The 21328-nt window shown below is 36.8% G+C and overlaps 1 protein-coding gene across 2 annotated transcripts in view; it reads right to left on the reverse strand.

Moving 5' to 3' along the window:
* The window catches only part of ipo13b (importin 13b), a 43739-nt gene that overhangs the window by 1418 nt on the left and 20993 nt on the right, over positions 1-21328 (reverse strand). Inside the window, exons 4-20 of one of the 2 annotated variants that reach the window (XM_084092108.1) lie at positions 19323-19463; positions 17589-17730; positions 14912-15078; positions 14414-14534; positions 13412-13559; positions 13016-13197; positions 12890-12916; positions 11986-12120; positions 8253-8402; positions 8087-8167; positions 7764-7901; positions 5945-6041; positions 3999-4051; positions 2362-2428; positions 2179-2237; positions 1186-1275; positions 914-1095 (exon numbers count right to left, since the gene is read on the reverse strand). In XM_084092108.1, the coding sequence (XP_083948234.1) occupies positions 914-1095; positions 1186-1275; positions 2179-2237; positions 2362-2428; positions 3999-4051; positions 5945-6041; positions 7764-7901; positions 8087-8167; positions 8253-8402; positions 11986-12120; positions 12890-12916; positions 13016-13197; positions 13412-13559; positions 14414-14534; positions 14912-15078; positions 17589-17730; positions 19323-19463 (1980 nt within the window). Of the gene's footprint in view, positions 1-913; positions 1096-1185; positions 1276-2178; positions 2238-2361; positions 2429-3998; positions 4052-5944; positions 6042-7763; positions 7902-8086; positions 8168-8252; positions 8403-11985; positions 12121-12889; positions 12917-13015; positions 13198-13411; positions 13560-14413; positions 14535-14911; positions 15079-17588; positions 17731-19322; positions 19464-21328 lie in introns of those variants that run through there. The other variant, XR_014603484.1, reaches the window with a different exon arrangement.

Here is a 21328-nt window from a genome sequence, read left to right on the forward strand (position 1 = left end):
AATTCAGTTCAATTCACATTTATTTGTATAGCGCTTTTCACAATACACATCGTTTCAAAGCAGCTTTACAGAAAATGCATGACAGTCCAGGCATTTTAAGCCAAAATGGGGGTCAACCGTGAACAAATTGCAACAGAATCAAACTCAACTGATTTTGTATCCTCAATATGTCCTGAGTAAGGAAAAAAAAGCCCCGAAGAATCCCATTAGGGGAAAGACCCAAATATAGTCTATTCATACGCCTATTCATTATTTTTCTCACATGAATAGGGTAAAAAATTTAACCTTTAGATATCACCATGAAAATTACTGAGTTGATTACTTACATCAAGACAAACAAAAAATGTATTACAAGTTTTTTTTTAATTGTTTGTTAACACGGACAAACGGTGCATAATCTATTACAGATGTGCTAATTTGCATAAATGCCACAACAGATCTAAACATTGGGTCTAGCCAGGTGAAAATGTCTTGTTGACAAATAACAGTAAAATACTTAATGTTAAGGTCTGAATGGAACTCATTTAGGCTACCCATGAGCATTAATACATAGAGGCAGGAAGAAGTACTTTAAACCAGCCTTTATTAATTAATTGTCTTTTTCGGAACTTTCCCCTAATGGGTTTCTTCGGGGCTTTTTTTTCCTTACTCAGGACATATGGAGGATACAAAATCAGTTGAGTTTACTTCTGTTGCAATTTGTTCACCCTTTTTTCCTAAAACGCCTGGACTATGAGTCCACATTACAATTTAGAGTGTTCTGTTATCAGAGGTGACTAAGTTATGCATTTCAGAAATCGCGCATTATTTTACATTATTTTTTGATCCGTGGCCGCAATACATTTAGAGGGATATTGATCCCATAGTATTTGCCCTCCAGAATGATCAAATGGCACACTTGGACTCATCTCACCTGAGCACTTGTTGACTGAACGTGTCTTTCTGCTCATCAGAGACACGCGAGGACGGGAAGCCTGGCGAGCGCAGAGCTTCTTTGAGCCACACCGTCAGCAGAGCGAAGCAATGCTTGTTCAGACAGAAGAGCACCTCTGCAAACTGGTCCATCAGACTGCGGGACGACTGACCACCGATGGCCTGCAAAAAAAAAAAAAAAACAGATCAGACTCTTCATTTTACAGTAACCTTCATATATTGTGAACCTCTGGTGAAAAGTTGTGCGCTCACCTCCAGAACAGCCAATAGGAGGAGTTTACCGTTTTCCTGCACGACCCGACCCACAGGAGGAACGTCAGCACAGTGCGGTATTAGCTCAGTCTGCAGTCAACGCAAATAAAGGAACAATTCAACACTGCGCACAGCTAACATTTATGATGGTGTATTTCACAGGAGGGAAAGAGACACACACTGAAGGTCAATACACACAGAGCATCTTGCCGTTCAATCAAAACAATATACATTACTGGTCAAAAGTTTGGAATAATTAATATACTTTTAAGGTTTAAATACAATTTAAAATAATCGGTTTCTGTTGAATATATCGTAATATGTAATTTATTCCTGTGAGCGAAGCTGAATTTTTAGCATCAGTCTTCAGTATCACATGATCCTTCAGAAATCAATATGATGATTTGCTGCTCAAGAAACATTTATCATTATTATATATCATTATATATATATATATATATATATATATATATATATATATATATATATATATATGCACTTTTATTCAGCAAGGATGCATTAAATTGATCAAAAGTGACAGTAAAAGACATTTATAATGTTACAAAAGATTTCCATTTCAAATAAATGCTGTTCTTCTATACTTTCTATTCAACAAAGCATTGTGAAAAAAAATGATCATGGTTTCCACAAAAATATTCTGAATAATCAGAAAACATTGATAATAAGAACCATTATTAATAACAGCGCCAATAATAATTGAGCAGCAAATCATCATATTAGAATGATTTCTGAAGGATCATGTGACACTGAAGACTGGAGTAAAGATGCTGAAAATTCAGCTTTGATCACAGGAATAAATTACATTTAAAAATATATTCAAATAGAAAACAGTTTTTTAAATTGTAATATTTCACAATATGACTTTTGACCATTTTTCATCAAATAAATGATCCCAAACTTTAGACCAGCAGTGTATTCCTATGCTCTTGGTGCGAATCGGCCTTCAGATTGTTACGACAACTTCTGACTTACAAAGAAAAGACAGGTAGATTTGACTGTTGGGGCTTCTGGGAATTTCAGTGACAGCACTCCTACGGCCAAAACACAGCGGCATTAGAGAAATGACTCTGTATTAAACATTACAGAGGCTCAGACGTTCACACACACCAAAGAAGAAGGATCCATCAGTGTTTTCTACATTTGAAACAGACTTACCACAGTGGAACACGGCTTTCACGTCAAGACTCTCTGATAAGAATAAATCGGGCTTCCGTTTGAGGGCCTACGAATCAGACAGAGCCAATGAACAGAGCACATGACTCAAACCCCGCCCCTGGAACCCTGTCAATCACTCATGTGCCACTCATGTGCCCACCCCCCCATCCCCATCACTCACTCCCTATATCTGTCTAGCTCTAGAAAATCAACCAAACGTACATATTTAATGCAAACAGATCAGGTAAGTAAGAAATCAACAGCAAAAAAACTAAAATACTGAAATTTAATAGAAACTAAAGGTATGATGATTTTTTTTCTCTCTTTAGCGTTTTTCACTTGTTTTGTTCACATCTGTTCAATCACTACTTTCTCTGCTCAGTTGGACTGAATGCAACAGAAATCTAAATAACATGTACGATAAAGACAACTGATGCATTAAGAAACTCATTGAGGATGAGAGGATATTTGAGAAAGACACAGAGAGAGAAACCGAGAGAGGGAAAACCTCATGAGAACTTCATGAGGACCAAATACATAAATGTGGGAGCCAATTCATTTGATTCAATTAATTGAGATGAATTCATTTAGGCTTTCATCGGTTTAAGGGCTGGAATGACACTGGAAGGGGGTAGTGGGTGCTTGTGGGATTTTGACTCTTTCAACTGTGTTATATTTTATCAAAATGACATGATTTACATGATTTAATTCAAAGAAATACAAAGAAATACAAAGAAATTAATACTTTTTGATTCAGCAAGGATGCATTAAATTGATCAAGTGACAGTAAAGACATTTATAATGTTACAAAATATATATATTTTTTATAAAAGCTGTTCTATTCATCAAAGGATCATGAAATAATTTATCATGGTTTCCACACAAAAATATTAAGCAGTGCAACCATTTTCAATTTCAACATAAAATGAAATGTAATAATATATATTTATATTACATTAATATATAAAATATATTTAAATAGAAAACAGTCATTTTAAATTGTAATATATATATATATATATATATATATATATATATATTATATACACATACATATATATACATGCATATTAAAATATACATAATATATATACACAATATATATATTCTTTATATTTATTTTTATTATTAAAATATACATTTAAAAACATGTTAACGTTCAGTTCCATTTTTGTGGATGACACTCAAAAAAATATACTTTTATATTGATATAAAGCCACTGCACAGAGGAAGATCTTTATTATTTACTTATTTTATTAGTGGCTTATAAATAATACAGAATCTAAAAAAATTCATCTAAATATATTAATCCACCTACACTGCAAAAAATAAATAAAAAATTGTGGCGAGATGCAACACAATCACAGCCAAGTTGAGACATTTAATATACAGCTACAAGGAGCAGGATTTTGGATCGAATGAGATCAGAGGTTCTGTAGTTCTGTCTGACTATTGGACGAGAGAGCTGTCAATCATCCAATAGGAAAACCCCTCAGGTCAATTCCAGAGCCCGAGCAAAACAAGGGTCTGAAAAGACCGTGACACAGGACGGAAAGGAAGAGAAAGTGAGAAAGAAAGAGACAGCGAAAGAGAAGAGAGAAACCCAAAGTGAATGAAATAAGAAACCAAAAACACACCTGAGCTTGGAGTTGCATAAATGAATCAACAATATCAGGATGATCCCTGGGCCCTAAAATATAATAAAGATGAAACTTAAGAAATAATAATAATAATAAGAATATATACAAACAGCAACAAAACAGATCGAACAGTCATGTGGAAAGGAAAAGTCAACTGGACGGAAATAATCGCACGTGTGAGAGAAATAGGGCAGAGAAAGAGGAGGGAACATGAACGACTTGAAGGCAGTTGCGATAAAACAAAAGAGGAAAAACAAAAAAGACAGATCAATGAGTCCGTTCTGAAGGGGAGAAACAAAGAAGGAAAACAAAAAGAAGTAACGAGAGAAAGTAAAGAAACCTAAAAAACAAAAGAAACAGTGGGTTTGGAGTGGGAACCCAGGAGGCACCTGTTACTGTGATGACACTTTCTTTCTTTTTAGTGTGTGTTTTATTTGTTTTCATTGTCTGTAAATTCAATTCATACACCCGACTAGCCCGCCGCGGCTGGTGAGTGCTTGGTTCCCACGGCCACCCCGAAAGAGCAAGGTAGCAGTCAGTCCCAAACTTCCCTCCCTTTGCTGTTCCCAAACTCCAAACAAGACCCCGCCCCCACAAACCCAGACCCCGCCCAGCCCGCCAAACCCCGCCCCTTCACAGAAAACAAACAACAAACAAACACACAGGCCACGGCAGATCCTCTCGGCCAAGTCACCTGAGCGGGATAAGAGTGTTATCTCACATTTCTGCTGATTTGGAAACAATGTGGTTAAAACAGAAGAACGTGGAGAGTGACAAACAGGAAGTGATGGATGCAAGCGTGGTTAGTGCGCTAGAGGGCACATGCAAATAACAACTGTGTGTGTGTGTGTGTGTGTAGAGTAGGGAGTCATGCTGGACAATTTTAGGCTGTTTTCACACTTCTTATCATTGGTTGATCCAGAGTTCGATACCATCAAAAATGAAATTGTCATTATATGTCATTCCCCAAACGAGTTGGTGTTTTGACAAGATAAAAAAAAAAAAAAATCTTGTTCATGAACACTGAATGAATATACCATAAAATTATTATTGGATTATTTACACAATCCAAACAAATGGAAAGTTTACATGCAATTCAAACACATAAATCTTAAATTTAGGCCTAAATATGTTTTTGAGTGAATAGGAATTTATGTTTTGTTGTTTTAATAATAAAACGTTAACATAAATCCTGCATGTGATTTGATGTTCTCTTAATTTCTGCTTACATGAAAGTGCAATAATTCTGATGAAATGTAAAAAAGAAATTTCTCAAATGAGAACATGATTAATAATATAATCAAATTTCTGCAGACAAGATCATTTCAATGAAAGCTTAAGTGTATGATGCCACATGGACAGAGTACGGCAAGCAGCGGATTTTCAAATGGTCTTGAAAAGAGATTCGGAAAGCGGCTTTGACGTCAAGGACCCCATTTACATTTGGTATTAAGATCTGTCTCAGGTGATCCAACTACAAATGGTGAGTGAAAGAAACAGGTGTAAACAGGGGCTTAATTGTGTTATGGTTATTAATAATTGATACCACATTGCACAATGCATTCTGATGCATCCCAGATAACAGTGAAGAACCGCCTACTCACCTGTCAATCAATCAGATCACACGACATGTCTATTAATACCAGGTGTAAACAGGACTGAATGCATTCGGATCCAGATCAGAAACTCTAGTGTGAAAACGCCCTTGAATTGAGCGTGTGTGTGTGAGAAACTCATTGGGTAAAAATCTCAAACAGAATAACAGGATCAAAAGTCACCACACCTTTTCAGAAAACAAGAACGGTTTCAAAAACATGCTCATTTCTGAACTGCGGGTTTAAAAAAACAGATACATGCAAACAACAGGAAGAAGTGACTGTAAAGACATCAAAACCACATGATTTCCTTCACCCTCTGCAGCTGGTTGTTCCCAGCATGCATACCTTGCTGGAAGATGTTCAAAGTAACAGACGTCACCAGTTCAAACAGTGCTTTGATTGGGGGGAAATGATTCGTTTCACTGGCGAATATATGGACCATCTGCAAAAAAACAAAATGAATCAAGTGAAACTCCACAAAGGAAGACGCACAGCACATGTAGGTTTCTGCAGAGTTTTTAAAATCAAATTTGAGACTTTTTAAGACCTGCACAAATGCCATATGTCCATACAATCTCAAAATAAATCATGTATATCAGATTCTAAGAGAAGAACACATTCAACTGCAAAACATGATAATTGCAAGTTTAAAATACTCTAAAAATGTAATACTCTAAAATACTAAATGAATAAGATATGTTTTATTTAATAACTACATTTGCATTGAAATTGGTTCATGCACTAATATATTATTACATACATATTAGACGGTGATCGGTATTGGATTTTGCAGATACGGTAATATTATGTTTAAAGAAGGACAATAAGATTATTGCACCAATACTGGTAAAATTTATATGAATGTGTTAAATGATGTTCTTAGTCTTTCCTGTGACACAGCGGCATAGAGAGAAGCTCTAGAAGAGTTTAAGTTGAATTAAATGCTAGATACAGTTAATTATGTAATCAAAATAGTATACCAATAATATCCCGAACATTTTTTTACACATAATATGAGACTTTTAATAATATACAACCCCAAAAAAACAATCAAAATCTTGGTCTGGCATGCCTATGCTTTACTACTTCCAGCTGCTCATTCAAAAAGATGAGGGGCCTAAAATATGCAAATCTTACAAATATATTCAACATATTACAATACACCCAGGGCTTGACATTACATGACACAACACAGTCACTCCCCACTAGCCACTTTAGGAGGTTGAATTTTAAATATATACAGTATATTTAATTGCCAAAAGGCATCTGAAATGATAAATTAATTGTAATGTGACACGACAACTCCCATGAGCACTACCTGCACACAGTGTTTGCTCATCGGTCCATTCATGAAGCCTATTGCCTTGCGCTTGTGCTAGTACATGATGACGGCACATAAAAAGCTTAACAAAACCCAGAGAGTTAGGGTGTGTTCACACTTGGCATATTTAGTTCGATTAAAACGAACCCTGGTGCGACTGCTCTGTTAGTGCTGTTCATTTGAATAAGTGTGAACACTGCCATCTGAACCCTGGTGCACCAAACAAGCAGACCGAGATGTTGAAAAGATGGGTCTAGGTCCGCTTCAAACAAACTCTGGTGCGGTTCGACTGAAATATGATCGCAACACGGACCAAAGACATGTAAACGAACCAAAAACAGGAACATGATGTCACAAGATGCGACCCTAAAGGACAGAATGCTCAAGCATGCCTGTTTTTACTCATCATAGTCGTGATGTTGCCCATCACAGTTCGGTACAGGCATCAGAACCGCGTCTCCTCGCAGCAGATCTTGGTTTGTGTGTGTGACGGAGGGATTCCTGTCACTGTTTTGACTCCTTTACACATTTTATAAGCTCTTCATGAATTCTCAGCTAGTCAAAATACCATCAATATGTAGCTACGCACACACACCGAGCGCATATAGCCCAGAACACAGCATTGCTTTGAAGTTTTAATAATCACATTATTCGTCGTGTCATCGTGATTCCTGTACTTACGACCCCGAATTTAAGATCTCTTAAAATTATATTTAAGACTTTCTTATGCCGTGTAAGATATTTTAGACTGTTAAACTTGATCAAACTGAACTTTTAAGGACCCGCAGGAACCCTAACATTACTGCCTGTATAAACATTCATTTGTCATTGTGTGTCGTGTACCTGGCGGGTTAAGTCCAGTGCAGACGCCTGCGGTATGGTACTGTACATCTGCCCCAACATCGCACTCAACTGAGACACCATGGGGGCAAAATCGTGCAGGAGAGTTTTCACAGACTTCTCAAAGATGGCACACACCGCCTGAGAGAGAGAGAGAGAGAGAGAGAGAGAGAGAGAGAGAGAGAGAGAGAGAGAGAGAGAGAGAGAGAGAGAGAGAGAGAGCAGAATTACATCTGTCCTGCACACAAATACTGCTTTTAAAGTGAGTAATGAATATGGTAAAATTTGAAGGTGATGCAGAATAAGGAGCTTGAGATGAATCTCACCTCCACAACCTGCGAGTCGTTCAGCCATTTACTGAGGACCGTCTGTATCAGTGCAAAGACTTGCTGGAGCACCACCACCACCTAAAACACACGAACACACTATAGTCCACCTCTGACACACGGAAACACATGCTGCGGCGTGACCGTGCAGAGCAGGTGTGCTTACAGGGTTTGGGCCGGTCTGAGGCGGGGCTGATTTGATGGGCGGGGCGTTCTCTCCTGACTCCTCCTCCTGTTTGGTGATGTCCAGCGTGGTGAAGAGATTGGACAGCAGACCGAGGATGTGAATAATGGCCAGTTTATTCGAGGGGTTGGGCTGAAAAGAGAAAACAGGGTCAGATTGTAATTCGATATGCCTTTTCATTTTAAAAGGGCAAGATTTCACATACAATTTATATTTTGTCGAGATTTCATGAAGAAAATCAGTCGTTATTTAGACATCCATGGCCATTTTTCCTCTCAATCACACTTTGGATTAAACCGACCGTTTTTTGTTATGTTTATGTTTTTGTTGTGTACCTTTAAGACTACTGTGCATAATGACATCAATTGTGAGTGGCTATACTTCACATATTAGCATTTCAACACATTTAACGAAACGAGCAAGAAAAATCCCTTGAATCATGTAAAATAACGAGACCCGGTGGGTGGGGTGGGCGTGTGCGCTCTGAACCGGCACTCCCGGGAACATCAGCGGTAATTAAACAGTCGTTAAACATCCATTAGGCCAACAGTCTAATTACTGCTGTTAGCTCCATGACAACAGCTCAGTGATTGGCTGAGAGGCAGAGCGAGTCGCTACACTGTCTTACTTCCTTTATGACATCATGCACACAAGCACAAAAGGAAAGAGATGCTCAATTAAACATTTAACAAAGGCATCATTGCACAAATGACCTTTCCTTCAAAAGGTTAACCTGGAATAACATTATACTAAAAAATACGTACATGATAATAAGTTTAATAGTAAAAATCATTCATGTAGAATTCAATTGATATGATGTCAGAGATGTGTTGTCTATTAAACTGCTTCAAACAGCTCATCCAATCAGATATCAGAATGTTTTATAAAGAATATGTGAAGAACTGTGCACTGAGGTCCTGTTTACTTTGGGTATTTTTAGCCAATGTACTGACAACCCCGTCTGAAAATAACATCAGAGCCGATGCATGAGATGAGTGTCTAGACTCAGTGTCTGTGACCAGCAGGGGGCGCTGTGTGAGCGCCCCATCACAGCCTGTTTACTAAGGCTGATGTAATGTCTTTCTGGGAAGGACCAGACAGGGAGGAAAGATATTAGAAAATGAAAGTCAAAAATAGACATGCAGCATTTAGAGAGAGACGAGATATGAAACCGAACAGGAAATAGGAGTGAGATCAGTTTAGATTTCCATGCATTTTGATGAGATGAAAAATAAATACAATGCAAAAGTATTTAGAAGATAGATTATGATGTATATATGGTTGCCAGGGCACTGCAATGTAGTTGCTAGGGTGTTTTAGTTGCTCACTGAAGTGAGCCATTGTTAAATTCTGGCCTCAGTTTCAATGGAAGACATTGATTTTTTTGCTCTTTTTTTTTTTTTTTTTAATCTCGGCCAGATGAATATCATAAGTCTAAACACTTTGAAAAAAGAAAAAGCTGCACATTTTGAGGCTGTCTGTAGATATGCGGCAGAGTGCAATACTAATTAAATAGTTTGATTCCTTCCGTCATATCTTAAGAGAAATTAAAAATAGTGATACACCAAAATTAATTTCTCATCGAAACACCAAAAGTTTTCCTTTAGCCAAAAACTGAAATTAAAGTTTATTTAATGATCAATTACTTAAATGTATTAATCAATCAACACCAAATAAAAAATTAGTTGTAAACTGCACACAAGAGTAATAATATGCAATAAGCAATAATAATGAGTAAATTATCAGGATTATCAAATTTTCAGATTTTTATTCTGAAATGAACTAATCCCTTAATATATCATTGAAAAGTTATTTCAACTTGTCAATGATATATTAAAGGATTAGTTCACTTCAGAATAAAAATTTCCTGATAATTTACTCATCCCAATGTCATCCAAGATGTGACCTTTCCAACGTGATTACGTAATGTGTAGCGCATCGCAGAGCTGGTGCAAGATGAGCACTTGTGGTTAAAAAAAAAGAAGAATATAATTATTTTTATTTTTTGGAAAATGACTGATCGTTTGGCTAGATAAAGACCATTAGTCCTTGGCTTGGATCATGTAGAGCCCTTTTAAAATGCACTGAAACTGCAATTTGGACCATCAACCTGTTGCACCCCATTGAAGTTCACTATATAGAGAAATATCCTGGAATGTTTTCCTCAAAAACCTTTATTTCTTTTCGACTGAAGAAAGAAAGACATGAACATCTTGGATGACATGGGGATGAGTGAATTATCAGGAAATTTAAATTCTGAAGTGAAGTAATCCTTTAGTTCACCCAAAAAATGAAAATTCTGTCATTAATTACTCACGCTCATGTCGTTCCAAACCAGTAAAACTTTCGTTCATCTTCAGAACACAAATTAAGATATTTTTGATGAAATCTGAGAGCTTTCTGTCCCTCCATTGATTGTTGAATAATGTCGTTATTTTGGGGGGGTTTTCGCACAAAAAGTATTCTTGTCGCTTCATAATATTAAGGTTGAACCACTGTAGTTACATGGACTATTTTAACAATGTCTTTACTACCTTTCTGGGCCTTGAAAGTTGCTCTCAGATTTCATCAAAAATATCTTCAGTCTTACGGGTTTGGAACGACATGAGGGCGAGTAATTAATGACAGAATTAAAATTTTTGGGTGAACTAACCCTTTAATTCATTGTTAAATATACACATTTAAACAGTGGCTGTAATAAAAAACTGTATTCATGACATTTATTCAAACATACATTAAATAATGAAGACAATAGGTCAAGTTATAATATAATGTTGTGCATACATATTTAGGAAAATGCTAATAGCTTTTCATGAGGTTAATGTAATGTTACATATTGTTTACAAGCTGTTTTATTGATCTTTCCACAGCTGAAACACTGATCGAGTGATTTCATAAAACATGACAATTAAATTAAAGTCACCATTTCTGTCAATGACTTCGGCCCTCAAAACCAGATTGGTTGCCAAAATTTTGGTGCATCACTAACGAAAATGTTTTGCTCTTTTTCAACGTATAAACTTCAAAACAAACAAGGACAGCACTTAGTCCATTACATCCAGGATGTTTTGGCAGTAAAAGAGAGAATGCTTGAAGGTTATTTTCAATTATAGGTATAATTTTAAATTATACAACAGTTACTGCCAGTCCCCTGATCTGCTGTTTTATCAGTTTTTACATTGATGCTGCTTCAGTTTTTTTTTGGCAACACTTCTATTTGTGCAGCAAAAATAGATCAAATATTGTGCTTGAAATGTCACTTCCTTCAAGGGATAATTCAACCAAAAATGAAAATTCTGTCATTAATTACTCATCCTCATGTCATTCCAAATTCGTAAGACTTTCGTTCATCTTCAGAACACAAATAAAGATCTTTTTGATGAAATCTGAGAGATCTCTGTCCCTGTTCTGTCAATGAAGGGACAAAAAGCTCCCAAATTTCATAAAAAATATCTTCATTTGTGCATTTTTGGGTGAACTATCCCTTTAGTATAAATCAATGCAGGACTCTCAGTAACATTAAGCGGATTTCTCCTGCAGTTTACTCTTCCAGCGCCCAGAGTAATGCCAATCTGTTCCTGCTGAGAAATGTTCCATCCTATGACACACACACGCAGACACAGGGTCTGTTCACACGCGACCGAGCCAAACGAACACACGGATAAACAAACCCAGAGGACTGAGAGGACTAAGGGCGAGCAGTCAGATGTCTCACCGTCTCTTCTGCTAGTTTCTCCAGTTGCTGGATGTACGGAGTGATCAGAGATTGTAGGTTCCTCAAGATCTCCTCCACCGGCAGTGCTGACAACAGAAACCCCAGAGCCTGCATCAACCACATGCACTGGCTCGTCTAGAGAGAAAGAGAGAGATTGACAATAGGAACAGGTGTAATACCAGGTGTGATGCATTTCCGGCTTCATGTATTGTTTTTGGCCTCACTGAAAGTGGAAAAGCTGTGTGAAGTGCCAAAAATCACTGCCAACCATATTTCATGATTGATAAACAATTATGCCCAGGGATTTGCTGAATTTTTTTAACATATGTCCATACAGAACAAACCCATTCAATCTCAAAATAAATCATGCATCTCTGACTTAAATACATACTTTACATACAAATTGAAATTGGTTTATGTTAGTGTTGTCGTACGTATTGATATATCAGTGTATAAACTAGTGCTGTCAAAAGTACAAATTGAAATTGGCTTATGTTAGTGTTGTCGTATGTATTGATATATCAGTGCATAAACTAGTGCTGTCAAAAGTACTGACTTCGATACCAAGTCAGAACTGAAATTTTAGAAATGTGATGACACCAGCGTTTCCCCTTAGTATTTTGAGCACTGTGGAACAGATTCTTAAACACCTCTGATTGGCCATTGCGTTCACGTGCTCAACATATATGTCTCTGATTGGCTACAATGATCAACGCTTCAAAATGTTGATCAATAAACCATTTGACGCTTTGTGTAGCCCCTGATCAGGATACTACGCAAAGTAGATTTTGATTTCAAAACGGTTGACCATAATCGAAAAATTTACATTTACAGCTCTATGAAATCAGCTTTATCTGAGCAAAACCAAATGCTCATCAAATCATCAAAATAAATACAAACTCACCTTGTGAATCTGTTTAATAAGCACTTCCTGCATACAAGAAGAAAAAAAAAAACAAGACATTTAGAGGAGAAAAACTGTTTAAACGTGTCTCTTATGTGTTAGTATCATCATTAGAGCATGTAATACCTGCGACACAGCGACTATATTGGCAGCGTACGGGGGCAGGTCGTATTTGCACTCTCTGCAGATCTTCTTTAGTGTGGAGACGCTGGAAACAGACAGGTCTGGATTGCCCAATGCCTGCAAAACCAGTGGCAGAACGCTGCTCAGCATCACCGGATGATCCGCCAACCACTCCGCCAACGCTCCTACAGGGAGACACGTAATGGGTAAATATCTCGGCTGGAACATAAAACTGAGAGTCTGTGTGGGAAAGTAATTATGTGTAATTGTCTGGTCTTGACCAAAGTGTGTGAAATCAGTCTAAATTGCTTCAGATGGCAAATGATAATTTCCTAAAACACAGAAATGGCACAACGACTTTTTAATGTTACAGGAGCGCCGATATGCAAGCACACACACCGATTGTGAACATGACGGTGTCGGCCAGCTGGACGTTGTTTATGTTGATTCGTGGAATGAGGCCGATGAGTCCTGGGATGACATCAGAGTAGTTCACATCTATCGTTTCGGCGATGGACTGGAATCCGTACAGCAGTGCTTCTGTATGCTGGAACATAACAGACACATTCCTGTTAAAAAAACCCATGTAGGGTTGCAAGATTTGGGTTGGAAAATCTAATTGCGTTTTTCTGATAAAAATTGCGATTACAATTTATACAGTTTTTTTTTTTTTTTGGTTTGCTATCTTTGTTTATAGGGCTGCACAAGTTTTAATTATATGCAATTATAGGCAATTCTGTGATTATTTATCAATATGACTGTAAAATAATAATAATTATATTATTATTACTAAATTAAAATGTTAACCAGAATAATAAATATTATTGTTAATTATTGTAATACTTCTATTATAATAATTTAATTTTACAGTACTAATACTTATTTAATTCTAATATTTGTACAATTTATAAAATAAATATTCATATTAATTTTATACTTTTAATTTCTTCACTTTCAAATGTTAAACCAACAAGCTTTTATTTTGGCGGAAAAAGGCAGGGAACCCTTAAATCATCTTCTCTTAAGTTGACAACATCCACTTTAAAAGAGCTTCTCATTACAAGTTTGGGAAGATGGTTGGCGCATTCATAAGTGACCCAAGCCGCATTTGACGTGTTTTATGCAGAGCCACATTTGTTTTTTTAACCGAGCCGCTCTGAGAAGCTGAAAGCACCAGATCATGAGACGCTCTCGTGTAAAAGAACACAGAGCCGAGCTTCACAATGAAACAAGAAGCATATATATTTATTTAATGAAATCAGTCTTTGCCAATTTCTAATCGCACTAAGCCATATCAGTTTCAGTTTATTTTAATTACTTGTGCACAAAAGTTCGCCTCTTTCCTTTCTTTGTTTAATGAAACATCAAAAACAATGAAAACTGAATCCATTATCTTCTGACCTGCCATGATGGGGTTTGTTCTGTGTTGGTGAGGAGTCGCCCGAGTTTGTCGTACAGGTTACTGAGTAATTCGGCTCCCAGCATCTCGTAGACGTACATCAGTGTGTCAGATATATCCACCCTAAAAGAGTCAAACATCACAGAAATGCTTTATTTTATCAACCCTTCACTCGCTTTGTGTTGATATTCGTTTTTTAAGACAATTAAATCAAAGAGTTTTAGCCACACATATTCAATATTTTAATAATAAAGTGTTATTAAATATTTAATTAAATATGAAATATTTAAATACATTTTAAATTGTAATATTTGTGTATTTTAATATTTCATTTTGCACATTCCCAGTAAGAAAAGCAACATTGTCTACTGTGCCAATTCAGCAAATCCAACAGGGAACTGCTGAGTGTAGAAGAAATTTTTACAACAGGCTCATGAGAAAATTAATCTCTCACACACACTCTCACACACACTCTCACACACACTCTCACACACACACACCTGTAGATCCTGAACTGCTCCTTCTCGTCTGATGACCAGGACGCATACTCCTCGTCCGTGGGGAACTGCGCTTTGTGCAGCAAAACGTCTACGAGCTGGAAATACACGGGCCTGTAGACCTGCAGATACACGGCCTGCTTCTCTGCCTCAAACGACATGATGTCATCCTGAAACACATGGCCAAACATCAACAAATAAACACTTAACTAATGATAAAGCAAGGAAGAATACAGCCAGTGAGTCAGAATCACTTATCACACAGCTACTTAGTCAAATAAATAATTTAAATGTTGATTTGAGTTTAATTTAATTTATTTTTAAATAGATTTGCTTTACGGTAGAAAATGAAGTTGTACTTCTGATGAAACGAGACACTGACACTGTTTTTCATGTTTAATATGGTAAAGCTGCTTGATTTTAAGCCATCTATCATATAAAGTGCTATTATAAGTAAACGTGACGTGACTTTACTAGAGTGCCGAATTGCAGAGCTTGTGCAAATGTTGCTAAGATCAGATGCTTATCTTATCCTTTATTATAAAAAATAAAAAAGCTTGCCGTTTTCTCAATTTTGTTGTGTTTATTTTGTTATTGAGAGGAAAATGTGCAGCAGCACAGATTTATATATTGTTTACCCCTATGCGAAGAACGAAAAAGAACTTTGCCATGAGTATATCGGGGCCTTGACTAATACGATAACCAATTAATATTAGTAATAATTATATTTTATTTGTATAAAGTAATTATTATATTTCATAGAATAAAAAATATAAATCAAAATATAAAATAAATAAATATTTTATATAAAGCAATAATAATCCATACATCCATTATCCCAACCACTTGTCTTTTGTAGGGTCGCTGGGATGCTGGAGCTAAATAAAATATAATTTAAAAATAAATAAATAAATAATAATAATAATAATAATAATATGCAATGCTTCATGCAATTAGGTGGTCACTGTTGAAAAAATTGGCAGTGTTAAAATTTGTGATGAAATCACACTGACTTGTGTTTTAACCTCAGAGAGCATGGCAGGTTTGTACTGAAAATAGACATGTGCCGGTAGTCGGTAATGCGATAAATCGCGGTAATGAATATGCACGATATTGTTATCGCGGGCACTTCAAAATACCGTGAAAAATAATAAATCAGAATTTAGATTTTTAGGACGCGCATTAGCTTATTTTCCATCAACCGCTTAAACAAACACTGCGTATTTGCTGCGCGAAACACGTGCGCACTCTAGTTAATGTAAACAATCCTCACATGGAGAAGAAGCATGGCGGAAAGAGGAACGCTGCCGACGATTTATCCCCCTTCTAAAAGCAGGACTGTCAACTCTACGCATTCAGACTCACGCAATCGACACTTTTCACATGCTCTCGCGCCACACATCCATTTTCTCACGCAGAGAAAAATCACGGAGCAAAGAGGACACTGACACCGACAGACTAGACAGAGCAGGTTACTTTTGATATGAAAAAAATTCTCAGCTCTCATGTTCTGTCCATTTTATTACGAAATTCAGACAATAAATACCGTTTTGGTGCTTTAAATGTGACGTGACCGATCGCTGTAGCGCCTCAGTTCAAGTAAACCGATCATCTGTTACTTTTTATTTAAAGATACAGTACAACTTACCGAAATGTATTTATGCCTCATACATAATATCGATCAATCAGTGTTTTTCAACCACGGAAAGAGGTCAATAAAACTGCAGGTGAACAATTATGTCACAGAACGTTACATTTACCTCAGGAAAGCCATTTAATGACCAAACACATTAGTTGACTAGAAAAAATAGCTATAGAGAGGAGTATTTTGCTAAATATGTGCACTATATTACATTTGTATTATATTTTTACTTGTGTCACAATTTATTATAATGAAAACCAAATTGTATTTAATTTAATTTGTTAATTTTTAACCTTTAATAATTATAGCAATTAAAATATCGTGATAATACCGTATACCGTGATAAAAGCTCAATCAATTAATCGCAGCATGAAAATTTGATACCGGCACATGCCTAACTGAAAAGTTTATAAATTGTTAATATTCTATTTCTCTATGGAGAAATTAAATGGAACATCCATAAACTAATAGTTTTGCTACTGGATTTAAGCCTTTAAACATATACATAAAATACTCAGCCAATGCAGACTGTTAAGACAGGCAAGGACACAGGCAAAGGACATTCCTGAATATTCAACACGTGACGACACACACTGCAGTAAACACACACAGCACAGGTGAACAGATACTGTGTGAAGGACGGTTCAATGTCTCTAACAGCCACTCTCCATCATCACTACTGCAGATTTACACACAAACAAACACTAAAGACACTAGTATAGACAACACATTACAAATAATGAACAGTGTGTTTTCTAACAGGTGCGACTTTAAACTTGTGTACATACAATAGTAGACTGAACTGGCTTAAATAATGTCAGTATGGACAGGTAACTGAAGTCAAAGTCATTCACAATTCAGTAGCAAGTCCTGAACTGACATTATATTCTGCTTCTGTGTGACCGTAAGACTTTAATTTGGACAACATTTATCATCACTATCATCAACAAGTGCTGGATTTGAGGGAAAAAGGCTCTAATTAATCTGTGCACCTGCTCACCACTGAGGTCCTGAACAGATCTCAGCAGTGAGGCTCACCTGTAGTGTGTACCAGAAGGTGAGTGTGAGAGAGCTGGTGGTCTCGTTGACGGGGTAGTGTCCGGGGATGCCCGTGCAGAACATGATCATATTCACCAGTGCCAAAAAACTCTGCCAGTGCTCCACCTGCTCCAACAGAGCTCTGACAGAAAAGAGGAGAAGAGACCTTCATCACACCAGCACTGCTTCATACCTGGAAAATCTTTATCATTACACGATATATTGACCATACCAGTATCAGACAATATTATATACAGGGCTTGACATTAACACCGTTAACTGACTGATTTCGGCAGTGGTGTGTGAGGCCAGCTACACACTGGCTGCGTGGCGTGTCCGTTTTTATTTCGGCTCCCATGTTAACAGGTTAGAGCTTGCACACCGCCTGTGAGACACGCACGTCTCAGGCGCGGCTCGAAAACTGACGCCTATTTTTCACGCGACAAGCAAGCGTGTTGGAAACTTTTCCAGGCAAAATAGAATAGGAAAAATTGTTTATGTGTCATTTTGACACGAATACATATTAATAAATGACATTTTGATGTTTGAAAGTCTCTAAGTTTTGACATAAATGCAGATATAAATGTAATTTAAAAAAATAATAATAAATAATTTTCGATTTTCAAATATTGCACCTGTCAATACAGAACGAAATATTCTGTAGCCTATTTTGCCGTCAATACTGCCGACGTTGTCTTTGCTGTTTCAGTAGGCTATATAGTTATGTTTAACATGAAGTATAGGCCTTCCACAACTCTCTCTATATATTTTTTTTCTTCCAATTGTAGTCTTTTAAAAAGACATAATAAACAGTGCAATGTAGTGTTGACAAAAATATAGATTTTTCGATACATATTGATACTGAAACGCTTCTAATACTCATTTTCCACAGTTACACGATACCAGCTGCGCTTTCTCTCTCTCTCTCTCATCTCTCCGACAGCGAGCTGACACACAAACCCGCCTCCCTTCACTCACTTGGTTCATTTGCTCCAGATGAATGTTCTTGGTGTTACAGGGCTTGAATTTCGGCATGGAATTGAGCGTATTGCTCATAATTTTACTCATTCCTGCAGATTTTGTGCTCACACCCAAAGTGTGTGAACAAAGTCGCCTCTAAATACTAAATTAAGTTGTTTTTCGCTGCTTATTGCGCTTTAACAGTCAAATACACACAAAATAATGTCAAAATACCATTCTTGGTGAGTATTCACATAAACACAGTCAGTTTTGAGTATCTGTTTTAAGTGAACGTAAACAGTTGAGAAAGAAAATAATAGTATAATAGGTCTGTACATCAGGTCTTAAAGTGACAGCAGCCTAATATTCCTGCTGCCAAATAATATCTATATGGCAGTTTTCCCCTATGGTACGATGTCAAAATTGCTAGTTACTTTGGAAAACCACAAGCCACAGTAGCTGGTGAGCAAAAAAGTTAATGTCAAGCCCCGATTATATACATTATATTTCTGTGGACAGTAAGATGTTTTTCTTTTTTTACTTTTATTCAGCAGGGATGCATTAAATTGATCAACAGTGACAATAAAGACATTTATAATGTTAGAAAATATTTTTATTCAGGTTTTTACAGGTCAGTTTTTTTTTGTTTTATAATTAATAACATCCAATTAACACAATAAATTAACAGCCCTATCAATTTGTTTTTAGAAAATGTTTCACCTTTTCTACTGGTGCTCAAATTACATTTTCTTCACCTATTGTGCGTATTTGTACCTTGAATGATTCTCTCCTAGAGAGACGGCGATTCGACAGATGCCGTGTGACGTCTCCATGTCTCCATTCTGTACGGCGTCTCGTAACTGTTCCTGTAGCTGTAGCACCTGCGGCACCAACTTCAGGAGAGTGTTCACGTACCTGAAACACACGGACAATGCTCAGGACTCGACATGAAACCATATGTGACCCTGGATCACAAAACCAGTCACATGTCGCACGGGTATATTTGTGGCAATAGCCAACAATACATTGTATGGGTCAAAATTATTGATTTTTCTTTTATACCAAAAATCATGAGGATATTAAGTAAAAATCATGTTCCATGAAGATATTTTGTAAATTTCCAACTGTAAATATATAAAACATTTACTTTTGAGTGAATGCAGCAAAATCGTGAACATAAATGGACAAATTTAAAGGAGATTTTCTCAATGTTTCGATTTTTTTGCACCCTCAGATTCCAGATTTTCGAATAGTTGTATATTGTCCTATCCTAACAAACCATACATCAATGGGAAGCTTATTTTTTCAGCTTTCATGTGATGTATAAATCTCAATTTCAAGAAATTGACCCATGTGACTGGTTTTGTCGTCCATGGTCACACATTAGCAACACATTAGCTTCACAGGTAACTTTTTTTTGGTTAAAATAAAACAAAAGAAAAGAAAAAAAATAGAAAAAGGAGCACATCAGCATATCATAAAACCATCTTCCAAACCGTGTTTTTGTCTCACCCTCAACCACAATGGTGAGCATATAATGTGTCATATCCATAAATAATGGAAAGAAGGTCAGGCCACTACTTGTAGCTTGGAGCCACAACAACTGAACCATGAACTGAAAAGAGTTCGCAAGCAAAAAGGGAAAGTGACAGTAATAAAACACAAATCGACATACTTTGCATAGCATCAGATTCACTGACAATGTCTATGTTGGTAACAATGCCAATCTCTAAACAAGCTACTACTTTGCCTGTAAATAGCCTTGCCAAGTTATAGATTCCACGTTATCTGATATGGCAATAATTATGTCTGTCGGTCAGCATTACCATACTTTTGCAATGCCATTTTAAAACGATTGATTTCATCAAGTCAAAACAATGGGACATTAGCTATTTATGGAGGAACAGAAAGCTCACAGATTGATGTCAGACTCTCAGAAGTCTTACGGGTTTGGAACGGCATGAGGGCGAGTAATTAATGACAGAATTTTTGGGTGAAATATCCATTTCATGCTGTACATTAGAATGACTTGTTTGGCTAATTCACTTCTAAACACATTCCCATAATGCTCTCTTGACAAAAACACAATGGACAACATTAACTCTCATCTGAAAAACGTACAGTTTTCTCTTCTCTTCAAATCATCACGCTCTCCTTCATTTGTCTACAGCTGTTACCTCATTCCCACATGAACTTCTGTCATGTTCCTCACCCCACTGCCATCTCAGCGCTTCTGGAACAATCTGTCCTTTCCCTCTCCCTCTCTCTCGTCTCATCCTCCTTTCGGTGTCAACAGCAGGAAGGACACACAAGTGGAAATGTTAATGAGGTATGGACAGAGAAAAAGTATGAACGCCAGCTCATTACTGGCTCGTCTGAGGCTCAGCGCTCGACAGACACATCAGAGATCATGGCTTTGTGGCATTAAAGAGCGCTTCATTAGGGCTAACATCCTAATGAAACGCAAATATTCAGCGTAGGGTTGGGCCGATAGACGATACATTCGCTCTTTAGTGGTCGGCTGCTGCAGAGCGTGCCAAAATCGAAATTGCTGATGAGATGTAGAGGAAAATATCTAGTGGAAAATGGGAAAATCACGTGACAAAACAGCATAATTTTCTCTGAGAATGTGCTAAGTTTGACGATATTACACAGATTGTGATGTAATGTGATGATAATAAATTATAGACGAGTCCATACGATTTACCAAAGACGTGTTCCACAATTCGATAGGTCTTGTTTTCTTCATTTAAACCCATTTCTGCAGTGCTGAAGGAAAA

This window comes from Abramis brama, assembly GCF_963993115.1.
Source record: "Abramis brama genome assembly, chromosome: 18".
NCBI classification, from domain to species: domain Eukaryota; kingdom Metazoa; phylum Chordata; class Actinopteri; order Cypriniformes; family Leuciscidae; genus Abramis; species Abramis brama.